The following is a 20,620-nucleotide window of genomic DNA, read 5'->3' as shown; positions in this document are numbered from 1 at the left end:
ATGAATCCTTCGGGTTACGCGCTCTGCTGACCCGGAAGTAGATGTCCCTTGTTGTGACCTTTGCCCCGGGATGCAAGTGGAAATTATGCGCCGGTGGTGCGGCAGCAGTGAGAGGTGCCATTAGCGAAAGCTCGCCTCATGTTATGAGTGGTTTCCGGTTACGAACCGGAATGGATTAAGTTCGCAACCAGAGGTACCACCGCACCCAAATAGGTGGGGCCAAAAACCCCTTTTCAGAACAATTGCCAAGCGTTTTCACTACATCAAAACCATCTTTTCAAAGACATTCCACCCTTAGGGCAGAAGGCAACTTGTGATTTCAAGTATGCTTATTGTTACAGAAATTACCGGGGGGGCACATCTTTAAAGTTGTTACAAATATAATGCATAAATGTATCCTTTCGACTTGGCAGCTCAGGGAAGTTACCTAGCTTTAACAATCATATAAAATCAACTCGTTTGCCAGTTTCCTCCATTTCAACACTATTTTGCCCTTGGAAAAACGACTCTTTTCCCTGCCACCTCCCTAAGCATGAGGATGTGTATACACACCTCCTACCCCAGGAAGTGACCAGAGGTGACAACTGCTGATCTGATTGTTGGCCAAGGAAAGCCTAATCCCGTCACCAGACTTGCCAAGGAGTCCAGACATGCAAAGGAAGTTCTATTGTATTTTGGGTGGTAGGACTCAGAGGTGTTTGCCTATGCTAATCTTATACCTGGGCCTTGCCCTGACATGTCTGCTTATGCTAATCTTGTACCAAGGACTTGTCTGGACATGTTTGCCAAGGTTAAACTAGTGTAACCCCTGTCTACCCTTCCCCTTTTGTGACATGCCAGTGATGTAGCAATGATACTGTACAAACTGTATTTTGGATATGGTGGGAAAGTTTTAAAAGTCATTGTCATCCCATTCCTCTTTGAACCTGCTGCACAATAAACTTTGGTCTACAGCTATTTGCTCTGATTGGTGGCTGGACTCCTTCCTTTATTCCGCAGGGACCAACAGGCTCTGCCCGACAAGCTGGGTGACTGAGCAGCCTCACACCTAGATTTTTCTGTAACACTTATACTGCAGGAAATGCCACTATTTTAGGACAAACTTTGGTGTATTGGGCATGAATGCGCTTTTAAAAAATCCTGAAAATCTGTAGCCAACTGAGTTGGGATTGTACACAAGGATGCCAACAGGGTTTTTCCAGGGCCTGGTACACTGCATGTGATGTGAGGCCCCTGCACACACCCCAAAATCTGATGGAGAGACCTGCTGCTTATTAACTTTGCACCAGCCCTGCAAGGTAGGCTAGGCCAAGCTAAAAGAGGGCAGGAGAGGATAATGTATACAACCTCGGGCTCCTGAGTAGAAAAGCAAGATACATATTTGTATCACAGATCATGTAATACAATGTTTTAACTACTACATTTCATAGTTGTGATGGGATGATTAGCTGCTTGTGCGTAAAATCGTGGTCCCTCAGAGTTTGTGCAACTCCACAAACCTCTGTGTGTGACAGAGCTCCTCAAACATGTCTGCCCTAGTCACTCGTAGATTCCGACAGTGGTTGTCTGCGGAAGCGCTTCCAGCATAGAAGCTCCTTAACGGAAACGCGTCTTCTGGACTCACGACGTGGCAGCTTCCGGCGAAGCATGGGTCTCCCTATGGGAGCTTCTGACACCTCCCCGCTGTTCTCGCTGGACGTGTCCCTGATCCCTCCCTCTTCCCTGCTAGTTCCTGCATTTGCTGCTGCGTCTCTCTCCGCATTCATGAGACCTTCCTCCAGAGACCCCTCTCTCCCCCTGCTGGTCCCTGCTTTCGCTGCTGACTCCTTCCCAGCCTCTGTGAGCCCTTCCACCTCCCTTTCCTCCGATGGCAGTTCCCTGACATCCACCTCCCCTCCAGGGCCCCCTTCCCCCCCGCCCATTCTCTCTCCTCTGGGCGGTGAGGAGATAAAACCCCGAAAAGAATCCTCTTCATCTTCCGACGTCTCGAACATTTCCCTCCATCGGTCTTCGTTCCGGCTCACTGAATCCTCCTCCTCCTCGGAATCAGGGAACCCCTCCAACTCTTCTTCTTCGTCGGTGGTGGCAAAGTATTCCCTCCGGAACCTCGCCACTGGCTGAGGTTTACGTGGGAACCTCTGATGAAAAGTTTCTATTAAAACCTCGTCATCTACATCCTCTGCCATGACCCAGGTGTTTTCCGACTCCGGTTCCCCTTCCCACATTACCAAATACTCTACTTGATCTCCCTTCCACCTGGAATCGAGAATCTCCGCTACATGGTAGCTGTGTTCCTTCTCCTCCATTGCTGGTCCCCTATTGACCCTCCCTTCTCTGTCCCCTTTATACGGTGACAGCAGCGACCTGTGGAAAACTGGGTGCAGCTTCATGTGGTTCGGTAACCGGAGTCTGAAAGCCACTGGGTTGACCTGCTGCGTGACTTCAAATGGGCCCAGTCTTTTGGGTCTTAACCTCTTACAACCCCCTTTGAATGGTAACCCTTGGGTTGACAGCCACACCTGGTCCCCCACCCTAATGGTTTCACCTTCTCTTCTGTTTTTGTCTGCCTCTTATATTCCTCCTTAGCCCTGTTTAAGTTAAGTTGGAGTTGGCGATGGATCGCCTCCATTTCCTCTACGAACTGTTCTGCAGCTGGAACGCTCCAGTTCTCCCCTTCCCCCCCCCTGGGAAGGCTCGGGGATGGCACCCGTAATTAGCCAAAAAGGGGCTCATCCCCGTGGACACGTTCTCTGCATTGTTGTAGGCAAATTCTGCCAACGCCAGCTTCTCCACCCAGTCATTCTCTCTGTCATTCACATAACACCTCAAATATTGCTGGAGGACGCCATTAGCTCTTTCCGCCTGCCCGTTGGTTTCAGGATGCCGGGCAGTTGAGAAATTAACCTCTACATGCAGTAAGCTCATGAGCTTCCTCCAGAACCTGGAAGTAAATTGTTTCCCTCGGTCTGAAACCACCCTCAAGGGGGCGCCATGCAACCTAAACACATTTTCTACAAACAATTTAGCGGTTTCTTCTGCCGTGACCGCATGTGAGCAGGCTATAAAGTGGGCCATTTTGGTTAACAGGTCTACCACAACCATGATGGCTGTTTTCCCTCTGGACCTTGGCAGATCAGTCATGAAATCTATTGCCACTGTTTCCCATGGTCTTTCAGGTGTGGGTAGTGGTTCTAATAACCCTGCCGGTGCCCGCCTCTCCCCCTTGGCTCGTTGGCATTGGTCACACCCTCTCACATACTCCCGCACATCTTCCCTGACCTTGGGCCACCAAAATTCCCTGGTAACCAGCCACATGGTTTTGTGTTGCCCAAAATGCCCTGCTGTGGGGCTATCGTGCAGTTGCTTGAGTACCTTCTCCCTCAATTCACCTTCAGGTATATATAACGCTCCCTTGTAATACAACGCCCCGTTTCTCTCCTCAAAACCCCCGGGTTTGTCTCCCTCCCTCCTGAGACCCCTGAGTTTGTCCTGGGCGTATTCATCATGCACCGTTCCCTCTACCAGTTCCCTTTGCCCCACCAATGCCGCCCCACACACCCAGCGGTCCTCTGGAATGACATGGGTCTCTTCGGGTGCTCCCTCCCCCTCCAAATATTCAGGTTTGCGTGAGAGAGCGTCCGCCCTAACGTTCTCTGGGCCTGGCACGTAACAAATCTCAAAGTTAAATTTGGAAAACTCCTGGGCCCATCTCAACTGCCGTTGGTTGAGCACTCGCGCAGTTCTCCAATACTCTAGGTTCTTATGGTCCGTGCACACTTGCACCTTATGTTGTGCACCAATTAGCAGGTGCCTCCATCTCCGGAAAGCCTCATGGATAGCAAGAAGTTCTCGATCGTACACCGTGTAGTTCCTCTCGGATTTGTTCAGTTTTCGCGAAAAAAAAGCACACGGTCTCCACTCTGACTCCTCCCCCCCTGGCTGCAGGAGGAGCACCGCCCCAATGGCTCTGTCTGATGCGTCTGTTTCGACTCTCATCTTTTTTTGTAAATCCACATGCAGAAGTTGTTCTTCAGAGGCGAAGGCCCTTTTTAGCTCCTCAAAAGCTCGCTCCGCCTCCTCAGTCCAAACAAATTTCTTCTTACTGCTGAGACAGTCCGTTATGGGCGCCGTCAAGTGGGCAAAGTTTCGGATGAACTTACGATAAAAGTTCCCAAACCCTAGGAACCTCTGCACATCCTTCTTGGTTTTGGGAGTTTTCCATTCCAGCACAGCCTGGACCTTGCCGGGATCCATAGCCAATCCCTTGTCTGACAGGCGGTACCCCAGGAACTCTACCTCCTTGGTATGAAACTGACACTTCTCCAGTTTCACCCACAGCCGGTTGTCTAGCAGCCTGCGCAACACTTCTCTGACGTCTCTCACATGCTGCTCCTCATTCTCAGAATACACCAACACGTCATCCAGGAAGGCCACGCAATTCTTGTACAGCAAAGACCCTAGTACGTGGTTCATCAGCGATTGAAAGCACGCTGAGCCTGCTTGTAATCCAAATGGCATAACTAAATATTCAAATGCCCCCAAAGGGGTGAACATGGTGGTTTTCCATTCATCCCCTTTCCTTATACGTATCAGGTTGTACGCCCCCCTTAGATCCAGCTTTGTAAAAATCTTTCCCTTCCGCACCCTGGTCAAAATGTCATCAATCCTGGGCATAGGGAAAGCCACTGGTTCTGTCACTGCATTTAACCCCATGAAGTCACACACAAGTCTCGGCTTGTCCGTGTTCTTTTTGTCCACAAAAAACACTGGGCTACCCCCCGCTGCTTTGGACTCTCTGATGAAGCCTCTCTTCAGGTTCTTGTCAATGAACTCTCGCAGCTCCTGCATTTCTCCGTCTGACATGGCATACAACTTGCCTACAGGAAGCTGTGCTCCAGGGAGTAAATTGATCTGACAGTCAAAGGGCCTATGCGGGGGTAGTTGGTCGGCTTCCTTCTCGCTGAACACGTCGCTGAGATCTGCATATTGTGGTGGTACCTTCACCTTCTCCATTACTTCTGTCCCTGCTAGGGTGGCTTGGGCCCCTGCTGACCCCTTTTCCCCTTTGCAGTGTTCTAAGCAATGTGCTGAACCAAAGGAAACCACTCTCTGATGCCAGCCCACCAGCGGATCATGTAGCGCTAGCCAGCTCATTCCCAAAATAATGGGAGCGCCTCCCAAGGTGGCCACATTAAACGCTATCAGTTCTGTGTGCCTTGCCACCCTCATTATCATTGGGACGGTCTGCAAGCTGACTCCTCCTCCCAACAACTCCCTGCCATCGATCGTGGTCACCTGCAGGGGGTTGCTTAAAGGGATCGTCTGTATCTGGTGTTCAGCAGCAAACTCTTTGCTCATAAAATTGCAGGAGCTGCCTGAGTCCAACAGCGCCTTTATCTTTAGGGGGTGTCCATTTTGCAGCTCTAGCGACACTTCAATCACTAGAGCAGGTTGAGGAGCTTCTGGCATGGGCACTTTCACTGCTCTTTGGCCTGGCTGCTGTGCCCCGACTGTGGCAACCAGGCGTTGGCTTTTACCTGCTCCGGTTCTCCCTGCTCTCTTCCCTCAACAGCTCCCACCATCCCTTGCCATTCCTTCCTCTGGGGGCAGACTCTGGCAAAGTGGCCTGGCTGTTGGCAGAGATAGCATTTCCGGGCGCCTTTTCCCTCCTTCTTAGCCCCCTCACTGGGCTTTGAAACTGCGCGCGCGCGCGCTGTTCCGATTTCCATCGGCTCTGCCGGCGGGAAAGTTGTCTCTGGAATCTCAGGAATGCGGAACTCCTTCCAGCGTTCCCCTTTCCCTTCCCGCCTCTCCAAAGCTCTCGCCTCCTGGCGCGCTCCTATGGTCAGCGCAGTTTTAGTCAGCTGATCCATGGAATCCGCCCTAGGACCCCGGGACAGTTCGTCTTTCACGGCCGAAGCCAGGCCTTCTTCAAATAGCATTTGAATGGGTGCCGCCGATAAGTCCCACCCCAATCTGTGAACCAGCATAGTGAACTCAGTCCAGTACTCACGGACAGATCGGCTTCCCTGCCTGCAAGCCATTAGCTGTCTGCGCACCACTCCTTCCTCAATATCGCTGGAAAACATGAGATCCATTGCACGAAAGAACTTCATGGTGTCCTTTAGTACGTCATTGTGCGTTGCCATCAGGGGCCTAACCCAGTCTCTCGCCCCCCTCTCAAGATGCCCAATCACGAAAGCAACTCGCGATTCCTCGTCAGGGAATTCATCAAACTGCACATTGAGAGCATATTGCATCTCTGTTCTAAAGGCATGATAGTCCTTGGGGTCCCCCCCAAATTTCTGCACCAATCCTGGTACCTTTCTGTTGAACTGGGTGGCTCTCCCCTTCTTGTCTGCATCCTGAGCCCTTCTCTCCTCAAGCCTAGCCGTCTGCAGCGCCAATTGGATTTCCAACGCTCGGTACCTATCTTCCAAGCTTGGACCCGCTCCAACCCCTGCCTCTCCGGCTCCGGCTGGGTCGCTCATGATGCCTTCTCCTGCACAGACAGCTTACAAAGACTGTCGGAATGCTGTGATGGGATGATTAGCTGCTTGTGCGTAAAATCGTGGTCCCTCAGAGTTTGTGCAACTCCACAAACCTCTGTGTGTGACAGAGCTCCTCAAACATGTCTGCCCTAGTCACTCGTAGATTCCGACAGTGGTTGTCTGCGGAAGCGCTTCCAGCATAGAAGCTCCTTAACGGAAACGCGTCTTCTGGACTCACGACGTGGCAGCTTCCGGCGAAGCATGGGTCTCCCTATGGGAGCTTCTGACACCTCCCCGCTGTTCTCGCTGGACGTGTCCCTGATCCCTCCCTCTTCCCTGCTAGTTCCTGCATTTGCTGCTGCGTCTCTCTCCGCATTCATGAGACCTTCCTCCAGAGACCCCTCTCTCCCCCTGCTGGTCCCTGCTTTCGCTGCTGACTCCTTCCCAGCCTCTGTGAGCCCTTCCACCTCCCTTTCCTCCGATGGCAGTTCCCTGACAATAGTCTTCATACTTACAGCAAAATGGCAAAACAAAAAATGTTTGTCAACCCCAATAAATAAAAAGCAGAAAATGTTCTTAAGTATGTGTAGTTTCACAACTTCGGTGTCTAAACTACCAGCTCTCAGCATATCTTACTTCACAGGGCAGTTGTGAAAATAAAAATGGGGAAGTGGAAGACAATGCACACATCCTTGAGCTCGGGGGGGGGGGATCAGTATACAAATACTACAACCACCAGCAACAAATAGTCAAGGCATGTGCAGCTTCACAATTCTCAACAAAACACTTAGGCACAGAACATTTTGACAACCCGATAAAAAAAATATACTGGTAGTATCCTGTTAAAGCCCACAGGAAACTTAACTTGCTGCAGTTGTAAGGAGGTTGTAGATTTTATTGTTGAATTTACTAATTAATTCTGTTTATGTTTTATGGTTACTGTATATTAATAAAGAGCATCCCAGTAATGGCTGTTGGGGACATGGAACATCAGGGGCAGGGAGGCAGGACACTGCAATATCACCATTATTTTCTCATTTATTCCAAGGGAACTCCTTCCAAGTGAAACATACCAAAGCTAGTCAATGCTGTTTTATATTGTAATGGCAGAACATTTTTGCTGACGTGTTGTGTGGAAGCCCCACAGCTTGCACACGTGACACGAGCATGCACACATGGCTGCCGCAGACCTTGGGGGGCAGTGCTTTATTCAGAAATATTGGGGGAGCCCTAGCTCCCCCCCAGCACCTATGTCTCCTGGTACCTAGTAAGGTCAAAGGTAAGTTAAGATTTATAGTACTGCATTCAAAAGAGGAGTGGCACCAAACCCAAGAATTCATATAGCAATGAACATTCAAAATAATAATTATTTTTCTTTATTGTTTTAGATTTACTCCGCCGTTCAACCCATCAACTTACCCTGGAGACCTTCGGAATACACCCATGTTATCCCTTAGAGCATATCCCCAAAAAGTGAATTTTGTATTTTCTCTATCCAGAGAAGTAATTCAAGCTTATTCCTCTCCCAACTAAAGAGGGAGCTAGTCAACACCTGAAGCTGAACTTTCCATGTTCCTGGTTTATCTGACAAAACCTAGGAGCTCTTCAAGAGAGTTCATTGTGTACTGAGCAACAGGCCACAAGAAAAACTTGTAACACCACTTGTTAAGAGTTCCAGTGTGCAATACTAAAAACATTTGTTTTCACTCATGATCTGGGAGAAGCTCCTTCCTGAAGTACATCATCCATTTCCTTTGAGATGTTTTCAGTGATGCTGAGCCTGGTCCTCCTAAAAAGAAAAAGACAAAAGAACATGGTTGTACTTCTGAGAGGAAAACAAAACTGCACCTCATATGCTTACCGTATTTTTCACCCTATAAGACGCACTTTTTTCCCCTCCAAAAATGAAGGGGAAATGTGTGTGCGTCTTATGGGGCGAATGCAGGCTTTCGCTGAAGGCTGGAGAGCGAGGGGGGTCGGTACGCACCGACCCCTCTCGCTCTCCAGGCTTCAGGAAGCTATCCGCTAGCTGTGGGAGACCCAGCTCTCCCAGGGCTAGCGGAGAGCTTGCCGGCACCCAGAAGCTTGGGGCGCGCTGAGCTCCACACGCCCCAAGCTTCGGGATTAGCGCAGCGCACCTGGGGGGGAAATAAATTTTTTCCCCTTTATTCCCCCCCCCCCAAAAAAAACTAGGTGCGTCCTATGGGCTGGTGCGTCTTATGGGGCGAAAAATACGGTATATCACCATTAACATTGGAGGCTGAAACTTATTAGAAAAACTAACTAATAAACTGAAACTGACACAGGAACAAATAGAAGAAGATGCCTTCACCCCAGTATGGCTCCCCTTTATCACATACACAGCTTAACAAGACAATGACAAGAATCCACCAACAGCATACGAATCAATCTGGCTAACCTGATTCAAAAATACACACACACACACACACCGCTCACTCACAAAAACAAATCTCACTACAGCCACCCAAAGACAACCAACCACACCCAAAGCCAACCCCAACCCCTCTCCCCACCAAGGAAACACAACAAGCGAATAGTAAGGGAACCCAGACAAGTGACGCTGGCACAAAACCCCACACATACACTAAGTAGAAGAATGGAGACATAACCACTCCACCCCACCCCACCCCACCCTTTCCCCTCTCGCCCCCTCTTTTCTTCCTAACCTAACATTGTATGTAACACTAATGTCTCACAACAAATGAAACCAAACTGTAGAAAACACAACTTGAAAAAAGAGATAACGCACGTGTTTTTGTACACTAATATTTAAAAAAAATACATTTAAAAAAACAAACAAACATTGTAGGCTGAAGCCAATCCATTTACCACTGACAAATCATTAACGGTCTATAACGAATTGTTTCAAACAGAGGCTATTCCTTCACACAATCCTCTACATGACAACTATTTTTTTCTTAAAGACAACCCTTTCTTCCCTTCATACATCCTGCAAACACTTTCAATAGGGCTCAATGAAATGCTATAAAAGGCTTTTTCACCTACATTGTATCTGCCATTGCCCACATGCCTGCATAGGACAAACTGATCAGTTCAAACAGAAAAGTGAATGAACAAACTGGACACTGAATATATGAGAAATATATTAAAACTATAGGATAAAATTTTCATCTGGAAACAGCTCTAGAAGGCTGTTCGTAATTGTAAAATGTTCTTCCCCTCTTGTATTTTTATTCAGGAGGTTATAACTTTAAAACCAGTGTACAAGGGGAGAAAACTAAAACAGAAACTATGTAGGGAAGAGGCTGGGAAATACTACATGTGATACAACCAAGTGGGAGTGAATAATGCTTTTTAATAAATTAGAATGCTCCATAAAGCATTATTAACTTGGTGCTAGAACAGTCTTCTCCAATCTAGAGCACTCCAGATGTTGCTGGATTATTGCTCCCATCATCCCTGACCATTAGGCAATGCTACCTCAGGCTGATGGGTGCTGTAGTCCAAAACATCTGGAAGAAATAGAGTTCTCTTATGCTCCTTCATTGTTTAAAATTACCTATACTGTTAGCCACTTTAGCAAATAGGGCTGGGTGGCTAGAAAAATGGCTATAGCCCACCCTTGAGATCACAAGATACCCAGAAAATGCCATTGTTGCTAGTGTGCCATTTGTCAATTGCCATAGATTTTGAGAGGATTCTACAAATAATGCTAAAATCAAGCCACGGGCCCATTACACCAACAGTATATGGATTTTTATGGAACTACCAATTCCATATCAGCAAAAGCTCCAGAAAATGCAAAAGTTGAAAATTCAAAACGAGCAAAAGATGACTGATAGTCAGTGTGAAGAGCATCATATCACATCACTAGTGGAAGATGGCTAAAATCATTGTGTAGCACTCCTAGAGGAAGAGCAGATCCACCCTGGCTCAGTAGCAGAGCTAATAATTACTACACTTGATCTTAGCCCAAAGGCCTTTTGGCTAAGATCAAGTGTAATAATTAAAACCTAACAGCACTGGTTCCTTACCATTCTGCCAGCTTCTGTTCATACAGCTCCCATTGCTCTCGTTTTCTTCTCTCGATCAAGGTTTCGCCAGCAAATTTTTGCATTGACATCAGTAATGCTCCAGCAGGTACACTGAAAGATGATGACACAGGAAGTACATTTTGCCATATGGAGCACTTTCTTACTTATAAACAATGGGGGACCAGTCATTCTGCCAGTAGTTGCATCTGTGCCTTCTCCTATTCATACATTTTCTTTTTTAAAGCTATAGTATATGTGGCTGTTGTTAATTCTGCTGTCTGGTCTTTGACCACAATAAAGATTGATTGAAGGCTTTTTTAAAAGCAGTAGCAAAATAGGAGCTCAATTCTACTGTCAAACACAAATAGAGAACATTCCATCTTCCTTTAGTCTTTTTTACATTAAACATTACTGCCCATACCCAGCATGCAACACACATCAAAACTATTGATGTAGTAGAGGTGAAGAAAAGTGTCCCAAATCTGGAAAGGGAATCCATCATTTTTAACTGTTATTGTTTTGTTCTTATAATTAGAAAACGTAATTCTGTGTGGGTCTTCTCCATTAAACTGATTCCCTAAATGTTGGCCCTATGTCTACTAAACATTTACTCCCACCCACCTCCAAGAAGAAAAGAAATGATGGGCTGAAAAAGCTGACTGAGAACAAAAGGACAATGGATCCTCCAAATTAACAATTGACCCACCACAGCAATCAATATATTTGTGTGTATTTTTTAAAAAAATCAGCACCTCTACCCATTTAAACATTAGTAGACAGGCAAATAAAAATCAATTTCTGTTTAAGAAGAATGCAGAAAAACTAAGTGGGAAATTGGAAGAAAAATAGCCACCTTCTGCAGTAAGCGACAAAACAGACGAGGTCTAAGGCTAGAAGGAAGTCTGCAGGAAATCCTGTCAAGAATCAAAAACTGCCTTGTAATGACACCTGCAGACTATCACACCCAACAAAAGGAAGCACTTCTGGTTCCTAGTGCATCTGTGTGTACATGTACTGTACATCTATGAGCAACCTACCCCAACAACGTCCCAAAAAGGCTCCCGCCAACCAAACCTCTCAAGCCCAAGTGCATTCTGAACAAGGCTCCTGTACAACCTAGAAATAAGAAAAACAATAGAATCAGACCACACACAAGAGATTTGCAAGAAGTCTCAGCTACAATGAAAAAGCTTTTTTGTCATTCCTTCTGCCTCCCCTTTTCCTGTCCTGTCCTGTCCTGTCAAACTGGACTCTGCTCCAGGACTACACACTAAAGATTCAGCTACGGGCAGCTCCAAATATTGTAAATTTTTGTAAACCATCAGTATTTCCTACAGCAAATATGTACAGGCACCGTACGCATATCTTAAAAAACTTGTGCACGTGTTTGTTACGTCCGCACTTAAAAGTGTATGCTGCAGCAACTGTAATGTCTATTTCATTTTAGAACACAATATGAGAAGTCTATGTTGTCAGCACAACTTAGAAACCAGTCTGTCTTCAAAGTTTCAACTGATTTTATAGGTTTTTGCTTATTATCATTATTCATTGATTTACTGCCCACACTTCATTCTAACGTCCCAGGATAGCTCACAACAACATGAAAACCCAATTAAAACAAGTTACAATAACGGATCCTAAAAATGTACATCTCAAGTGTCAAGGACCAGCGTAAAGAGGTACCAAATTACAATAGCTGAGTGCTGTAAGGAATCATAACAATTACCATCTATGGGGGAAATAATCTACCAGTCATTTGTCAGGCATAAGCAGCTGTGGCCAACAGCACATTCATGTTAGAACTGTTATGGCTCCCATTTGTGAAAGGAAAGTTGGTACTTCTTTCTAGGTATATGCAACCAGCAGGAGCTGCTGCCTTCATCCATGCAGTGTTTGGGTAATGTGATGCTCCCTTATGAATTAGAAGAATTCCTAATTCCATTTGTGGAGCCAGAAGCTGGGAATGCTGACAAGTCATAAACTACTAGTTTCAATAATATGCAGAAATGCATTAAAACGGGCATTAAAATGGGGCTTTCACAAAAGAGAAAAGATGTTGATAAAACAAAGACCTCTCCCACATAATTATTTTCTTACGTACTGACCAAAGATATCTAGGAAGAGAATTAGATTGTCCTTTCATGTTGTCATGATAGCTTTACAAAAATGGGTCTGCAAAAAAAACAGACGGACAAGATGCCAAGTGGAATCTGCAAGAGGTTGACAATGTACCTTTAAAAGGGTGCAGCCTCTAATAATTTCAGCGAGGTTTATGTAGGACTCAGGACAAACTCAGCTGAAACCAAAGGAGATTACAAAGCAGGATATGTTGAACTGTTCCTTTAGATTTTTCTCAGTTATTATATATTTTTAAAAATCTGGATGTCTCGGTTCAATAGGGCCATTTTTATGTCAGAGGACTATAGCAGTTTCACAGCAGACAGCTTACTCAGACAGAAAAATTAGGGCAGGGATTAAGTTTCTCTTTTAAGTGTTTTTAATTACAGTGGTGCCCCGCAAGACGAAATTAATTCGTTCCGCAATTTTTGTCGTCTAGCGAATTTTTCGTCTTGCGAAGCACAAAATCCCATAGGAATGCATTGAAAATCAATTAATGCGTTCCTATGGTCAAAAAAAGTCGAAACAAAGCCAAATTTGGTACAACAACAGTTTATTAACTGCTCTTTAAAGTCACACATACTGTAAAGAGCAGTTCAAAAATTGAAGGGAAAATAAATTAACTTTATAAACAAAACATGTCTTTGTTTTTAGACAAAGGAAACAAAGCCGCGAGACGTTTTCGTCTTGCGAAGCAAGCCCATAGGGAAATTTCGTCTTGCGAGGCAAATGGAAAACAGAAAAACCTTTCGTCTAGCGAGTTTTTTGTCTTGCGAGGCATTCGTCTTGCGAGGTACCACTGTATAAGATTTAATTTCTGCATGTACAAAAATACAAATTAGTATCCACTTATAGCACTTTTCAGAGCTAGCAAAAAATGGCTTCTCTCAATATAAGATTAATTTAGTAGCAAAATCTTGCAATGAAAAAGAAACTGAGAAGATGCCTCTCCTTTGCTGGCTTCCCAATTCTCCATTCATATTTAACATGACTGACAGCACAATCCTTTACATATCTACTCAGAAGTAAGTCTCCTTGAGTTCAGGGGAACTTACTACCAAGTAACTGGGAATAGGATTGTAGCCTAAATTATTTACTAATCCTCTAATATTATAATCCTTTAAGAACCTTTCACCAAAGAACCATTATAGCTTGCACAATATTAATGCTGTCATCATAAGCATACACATTTGGAAATGAGTTTTTCTGAAATCAGCAGGACAGAAATGCCAATCCCAAAGATCTGCCTGGTTAAAAAAAAATCATTTTAAGTAACAAAACGTATTTTTGAATTTGATCGGGGTCAAAAAGTGAAGATTAATAGACCAAGAAGCAGAACTCTTGAGCTCTGAAACTAATTTTCTCTAATCAACTTTTCTGCCTCATTCAAAACGGAACATTCAAATATCATCGCCTCACCTCCTGCAATGGCAAAGTGACTGAGGGCGTTTTTATCACGGTATGCAGACATAGCAGTGCTCACTGTGCTGTGAGAAAAACAAGGATTAATAAGGAAAACTGCCCAATGAAAGAAAAAGACTTTTATTTCCGGTGGTCCAAACAGTGGCCTGTAGTTCTTGACTAAAAATTTTGCTAACTCTTCCCATTTTAGACGATATGGTGAGTATTTAGAATCATTTCACATGTGACTTTTTCTACACAGGACAAAGTTTACATGCAACATACAGGAAAAATGTACACTTCCCGATCCATATATTTATGGCAAAACGTGAAACACATACTTCACAAGTGATAGCATGCATGTTTTTTTATACTAATGGAAACTAGAGGAAAAAATAATGTACAAAGCAGGCTGTAATTTGGATACTGAGTACAGTATGCCATTTCAAGTTCAAGGACAATTTCAATTACCTGAGGTAAGAGTTTTAAATAATTGGAATTTTAATTATAAATGACTGACTAAAAAAATAAGTAAAATAAAGCTTATCCCTGGATCTTATATAAAACAGTCATTACAGCTTAAAAATATACAATGACTAACAGAACACTAATAGGCTATATTCCATACATGCAAGCTTTCTCAACATACCCTCTCCCATCCTCTGTCCAGGAAGCATTCATACATTCCAACCAAGGGAAAAGCTTGGGAGGGATTATGGTTTGAGGAGGGTCATAAGGGTTGAATGTAGGCCCAGAGCACCGCAGTCAGACCCTGGTCCCACCCCAGATATAAATAGAAAAATAGACAGTTTTTCACCAGTCGCCTGAGAGTTCTTATTAGCTGGTCTGCTATGATGTTACAGAATGACTATAGACCTTCTGAGGAGAAGCAGTCACAGCTCTCAATATGCCAACATAGCTTTTTTTGATAGAACAGAAATGGTTGGTTTGCCTTATGCAAGGCCTAATGATTGGCTGGAGGTAGATAAGCTGTTTTTACAAGACTCTACACCATCTGATGGTGATGATGGTCAGAAGGAAAGGACACAAGGAGAGGTTCTATTTAAACTGTCTCATCTTGCAAGTTAACTGCTCACAGATATGACAATGGTAACATTTTAGAACAGTTATTGTACATTAACTGCCTCCTCCAACCAAGAATAAGCATACTCACTTGAATATTGCCACAAAGGCAGCAACTCTCCAGCCCCAACGCCAACCGTAACGGATGAAGCCCCTGGTTGCTGCACGATGTGCAGTTCGCTATCAAGAAAGTTACAAAAGTTTAAAGACATTGTCAGGCCACACTACCAATTTTTATTACGCCCCAAATGACATTTTATATGTACCATTCCTGAGGTTAATGAGAAAAAGAGGCCTACTAGTAAGGTATCTTACATAGGGGCTAAAATATTTCCTTAGAAGCAGAAAGAATCAAAGAATTCCAGTATCTCCCATTTCACACAATTTAGTTATTTATTTTGCTTCTGCATGCACATCCCCACCTGCGCCTTTATAGTCTGGATTCTTGCACCCTTGCACCAGAAACAATTCAGCAGGCTTTACTGTTGACAAAACTATGGACCACTCAGCTCATTTGTACATGCACATAACCTGCTTTTTTATTTCTGGATTTTTCAGTACTCATCTCAGAACTAAACATTTTAATTGCCTTCAGTTATATTATCCAGACTATTAACCCAGGCAATATGGAAACGCTGGCTGTGATCCTCAATCTACGCCCATCAAGTCCAGTTTCTTGTTGTCACAGTGGCCAACCCAATCTTTATGGAAAGCCCGCAGGCAGAACACAAGTACAATGGCACATTCCCACATGTTCCACGGTATGTTCCTGCTATTCACAGGTACACCAACTCACAAGACTGGAGGCAGTATGCAGCCAACATGACTAGTAGCCATCGACAGCTTTATTATTGATGAATAATCCCCTTGTAAAGCCACATAACCTGGCAGCTACTATTACATCTTCTGGCAGCAAATACCATCCTTAACTATGTGGTGTGTGAAGAAGCAGTTCCTTTTGTCCTAAATATTCCAGCATTCAGCTTCATCAGATGATCACAGGTTCTAGTATTATACGAAAAGGGAAAAACTTGTATCTACTGTAATCAGTTTTTCCATACCAAGTACACACCTTTATCATGCCCTGCACTTTCTCTAAACTAAAAAGCCCATAACATTTCTCTCAGGTGAGTTGCCCCAGCTTCTTGATAGTTTTGGTTGCCCTTCCCAAGCTCTACAACCGACTTTTTGAAGTGCTAGTGACAAGTGTCCATAGCACTCCTAGTGTGCTCACTTAAGGAGATTTGTGTAACGGCTTTATTGAGAAGACTGATTTGATGTGTGCTCTACCATGCCAGGAATCTGTCCGTACCGCAGCATCCAAGCGATTGTGGAAAATCTCTCCTTGGCTCTGCTCAATGTACCGTCTCTTGGCGTTTATAAAACCGGGTACCCCGCCATAGACCATGCCGACAATGCCCCCGCAAAACGTTGCTTTGATGATATTGACCGTTTCTTCAGGATACCGATTTAGCTCGCTGCGGGAGAAAATGCTTCGATGAGAACTCAAGTCTTCAGGACATAAAAAGCCCCCTTCACGTTTCAGAAATCCCGAACCCCCCACCATGCAACGCCAGCGTTAAATGAAGCCACATTATCAACAGAGGCTGAAAGTGCCCGTGTGAGGCTCGAGACAACCCAACTCGGCATGCGAGTGGGCTTTCGGCAGGGCTTTTGCCTTTGCGTCCATTGCCAGCCCCGCGCCCGCCCCGCCTGGCTGCAAGGAGACGGGGTCGCCTGCCGCTTCCCGGGCGACCCTCGCATTCTTGCAAAACAAAACCCTCGGGCTTACTCTCGCCGGAAGAGCTCCCGGACACGCTCCCAGCCCGAGCCCGAGCCCGGCGGCTCCGGCCTACTCAAAGTCCTGGGCTGCCCCGCGGCCAGCGCGGGAGAAGAGGCAGCCGAGACTCGGACCGGCCCCTGCAGCGGCGGCGGCGGCGGCAGAGGCTCCATCGCCAAACAGCCGAGCGCTCTCCCCCAGAAGCCGCTTCCCAGGACCTTCCCTCGAGGACTCAGCTGTGCCGGAAGTGGGCCAAGGAGGAGCGCGCCGCCCTGGCGCCTTGGAGGACGCAGCGCAGGCAACTCCCCGGCTGGAAAGCATTTCCGTTCCACCCGCCGCCGCCCCCACCACCAACCCCCGGCCAGTGGGTTATGCGAAGCGGGAGGCGGTGCGAGCTCGGGGGAGGGAGGTGTTGGATTCCCGTCACTGCGCGTGCGCAATCCTGACCAGCTGCTTTGCAGGAAGCGCCGTGCATACTCTGTTGCACCTCCTCTGCCCCTATTGTCGATGGAGTGGAAAGGATTTGGGGTTTTAAAAAGAGCGTGGTGGCAAGATATTAATATTGGGGCACGACAAGCGGAAATTCCCTTTTTTGCACGGCTGTTGAGGCTCAAGAGCCCTGTCTATTTTTGCAGACAACTTATTTGCTCTGGCTTTTTTTTTTTAAAAAAAAGCGGAACGATATACGTCCACTGCCAGCCAGATGGGCGGGGTATAAATAATAAATTATTATTATTATTACTGCTGTATGTATTCCTCCCCTCTGACGAAGCCTATCAAGGTAAAGCTAGTAAGATTTAACGCTTCCAGCTATATTTTAAAAGCACTGCTACTGGAGACTACAGTGCAAACTTGCTCCAAATTCTGTTGAGGAACTTAAAGCAAGGTTCTTTTAACTGTAGTAAGGGTAAATATGTAATGCACCCAATGCACGTTTGATCAAAAATAAGTTCCATCATGTCCAGTGATACCTGCTGTCAGCAGCAGTTGTACTTAAAGTTACCTTAGTTTTCATCACTGAGCGAAGTCAATCTTTCATGCTCTTATCCGGAATGGAAAAGAAAACAAGAAAAGCTTACTGCCTGAGCTTCCCGACATATAACTAGCCAATGGGCAAATTGCAATACGTAATTGGAACAGAGCAGTAAATCCTTAAGTTTATAACCTTTCTCACCAGCCCAAAACACATTTGTGACAGAAACAAAATACAAGTAGTTCATTGAACAAGTAGTTCAAAATACAAGTAGTTCATGTAGGGCAGAACATCTGTCCGTTGCCCAGGTTCTTTGTTGTCACAATGCTTTTAAAAAAATCGAATTTCAGTATTAATTCAGCCATCAAAACAGGTTTTTCTTTTTTAATCCAAAAGATCATTTAAAAATGAGTTTTAGAACACACCAGATTAATTCCCTTCACTGAAGATAAATTTAGGGTTTTGTCTCATTTTTTAACATTCTTCCTCCTCTTTCCTATCCAGCACAATAATGCCACATAGTTTGATTTCCTGAGTTAATTCTTCCATGTCTGGTATTGGTCCCTCTTCCTTAAACAGCATCTGCAAATTTGTTTTAGCGTCATGCTGTTTTTTTCTTCTTCCCCATCATCTATAAGCTCAGTGAGGAAGGTAATGAGGAATACTATGCAGCACCAGTTTCCAATATCTACAATACACACACGCCATACTCAGGAGACATAACCAGTAATTAATATAGCATTCTGCAGCATATGAAATTTTCTCTCACCGCCTCTCAGTGAGTACAGGCCTATATAGCAGTGATCCAGGGTTGCGGAGGATCAAAAACCTGTTACTATTTCTGCAGCACATATAAGATTATTGTGTAATTATTGTATATTGCACACTGTATACTCTTAGGTTGTATAGGAACATGGCTGTGACTATTTATTTCAGCCCTGTGAAATACATTAGGCCCAAGGACAAGACCAAAACACCTTAAGGACTACTTCTCTACATATGAACCTACCCAGATCCTGTAATTACCATCTAAGGCCCTTCTTTGTGTGCCTCCTCCAGGAAAGGTTCAGAGCATGGCAACTCAGGAATGGGCCTTTTCGGAGGTGGCTCCCTGTTTGTGGAATGCTCTCCCTAGGGAGGTTCGGCTGGCACCTTCATTATACACCTTTAGGTGCCACACAAAAACATTTCTCTTCAATCAGGCCTTTGGCTGATTAACATCTTATACCCCTTTTTAATGTGTTTATAGGAGGATGTGGGAAGGGGGGCGGTTATTGGTTTGTGGGTTTTTTCTTGTTTTTATGATGTATTTTGTATTTTAATATTGTGAACCGCCCTGAGATCTCCAGGTGAAGGATGGTACACTTTTTTTAAAAAACCAAGTTAAATAAAAAGTTGAGCTTCATAGCTGAGTGGGGATTTGAACCTAGGTCTCTCCAGCACTAGTTCAGCACTCTTAACCACATTATCATGAAGGGACCCTGCATTTCTGAATTTGCCAGTACACTACCACTGAACAGACACTGTTGATTTATGCAAAGTGAACTATGAGATATCAAATCCAAACTCTTCTTCTTCTTCTTCTTCTTCTTCTTCTTCTTCTATTTGCCAGAAACTCAGACTGAAAATCAAGGCAGGAGAGACTATATTTGAGATGTGAGGGATGGGACACACAACTTGGCTGTGTACTTCTCAAGCTATTTCCATGTGGATGTGGAATGGCTTAACTACCATCTTTTGCTGGCCTGCCATTTGCTCCATAGCACTGCAAGCTTTCTCATTCCTCCCCAGATTTTGCAGCGACATGGAAATAAGTCCTTGAATAGAAGTGGCAAGGTGGCTTTTCACAAACAAGAGCGAAGGAAGAAGCTGTGCTGGTCTTTTCCCTCTCTCTAGCTAATAGCAGCTTTGGGGAAGTAGTTCAGATCAGGAAAAGAGTAAAACCTGTGTCTTTAGAATCACTTCCCCAATCTTCAAAGGGGCTACGTCAGGCAGTTAATTAGTAATAAGAAGAAAAGCAGGGGAGTGAGAGTTTCTGACCATAAATCTCCCACATACTGTCTAGCTTTGCCTCACTCAGTCATGAACTCTATAAAGCTGGGTTGGTCAGCATTTCTCAGCCTAGCCTAGGGAAGTTTTTAATGTTTGAAGTTTTACAGTGGTACCTCGGGTTACAAACACTTTGGGTTACAGACTCCACTAACCTGGAAGTAGTACCTCAGGTTAAGAACTTTGCCCCAGGATGAGAACAGAAATCACGTGGTGGCAGTGAGAGGCCCCATTAGCTAAAGTGGTACCTAAGGTTAAGAAGTTTCAGGTTAAGAACAGACCTCCGGAATGAATTAAGTTTGTAGCCAGAGGTGCCACTGTATTCTGTTTTTAGTGTTCTGTTGGGAGCCGCCCAGAGTGGCTGGGAAAACCCAGCCAGATGGGTGGGGTATAAATAATAAAATTATTTATTATTATTGTTATTATTATTATTAATTAGGGTTGTGTAATCATTTATTTTAATGATTATTTTGAATTGCTTTAAAAAGTTTTTCATATTGCTGTGTACCGCATTGATGTTTTGCAAGAGGGCAATATATAAAGACTCGAAGTTTGCAAAGAACTATTGTCCAAACGCTACACAGATCACATTATTAAATGTTGCATCCATGATGATTCATGAAATGATTCACTCACCAGTAAGAAAGTACAGCCCACTCCATAGGATTAATCTGGTGTTAAATGGTGAGTCAGTTAAACATCATGGAAC

General features: G+C 44.8%; 1 protein-coding gene across 2 annotated transcripts; it reads right to left on the bottom strand.

Annotated features, from left to right (window-relative positions):
* Window positions 1-7,851: 7,851 nt before the first annotated feature.
* On the bottom strand, window positions 7,852-17,125 carry TIMMDC1 (translocase of inner mitochondrial membrane domain containing 1). Of its 2 annotated transcripts, none has more exons than XM_081199715.1 (7): window positions 16,902-17,125; window positions 16,422-16,587; window positions 15,201-15,289; window positions 14,045-14,112; window positions 11,545-11,623; window positions 10,508-10,618; window positions 7,852-8,280 (listed from the first exon to the last, which is right to left on the bottom strand). In XM_081199715.1, the coding sequence occupies exons 1-7, from the start codon at window positions 17,060-17,062 to the stop codon at window positions 8,199-8,201; spliced, it is 756 nt and encodes a 251-aa protein (XP_081055841.1). In that variant the 5' UTR covers window positions 17,063-17,125; the 3' UTR covers window positions 7,852-8,198. The 2 variants fall into 2 exon arrangements, with proteins under 2 accessions (XP_081055841.1, XP_081055842.1); XM_081199716.1 differs by lacking the exon at window positions 16,902-17,125 and adding an exon at window positions 16,753-16,878.
* Between the last annotated feature and the right edge of the window lie 3,495 nt (window positions 17,126-20,620).

Source organism: Podarcis bocagei, assembly GCF_964188305.1.
Source record: "Podarcis bocagei genome assembly, chromosome: 6".
Lineage (NCBI taxonomy): Eukaryota > Metazoa > Chordata > Lepidosauria > Squamata > Lacertidae > Podarcis > Podarcis bocagei.
This window is presented reverse-complemented; position numbering and strand designations above follow the sequence as displayed.

Excerpts from the sequence above, each read along its gene's own strand:
- TIMMDC1 (XM_081199715.1), bottom strand. The coding sequence starts at position 17,062 with ATGGAGCCTCTGCCGCCGCCGCCGCCGCTGCAGGGGCCGGTCCGAGTC. Across the intron at positions 16,588-16,901 it reads CGGGAGCTCTTCCGGCGAGA|CGAGCTAAATCGGTATCCTG; the intron begins GTAAGCCCGAGG and ends TTTCTCCCGCAG. Across the intron at positions 8,281-10,507 it reads GAACAGAAGCTGGCAGAATG|GAGGACCAGGCTCAGCATCA; the intron begins GTAAGGAACCAG and ends TTTTCTTTTTAG.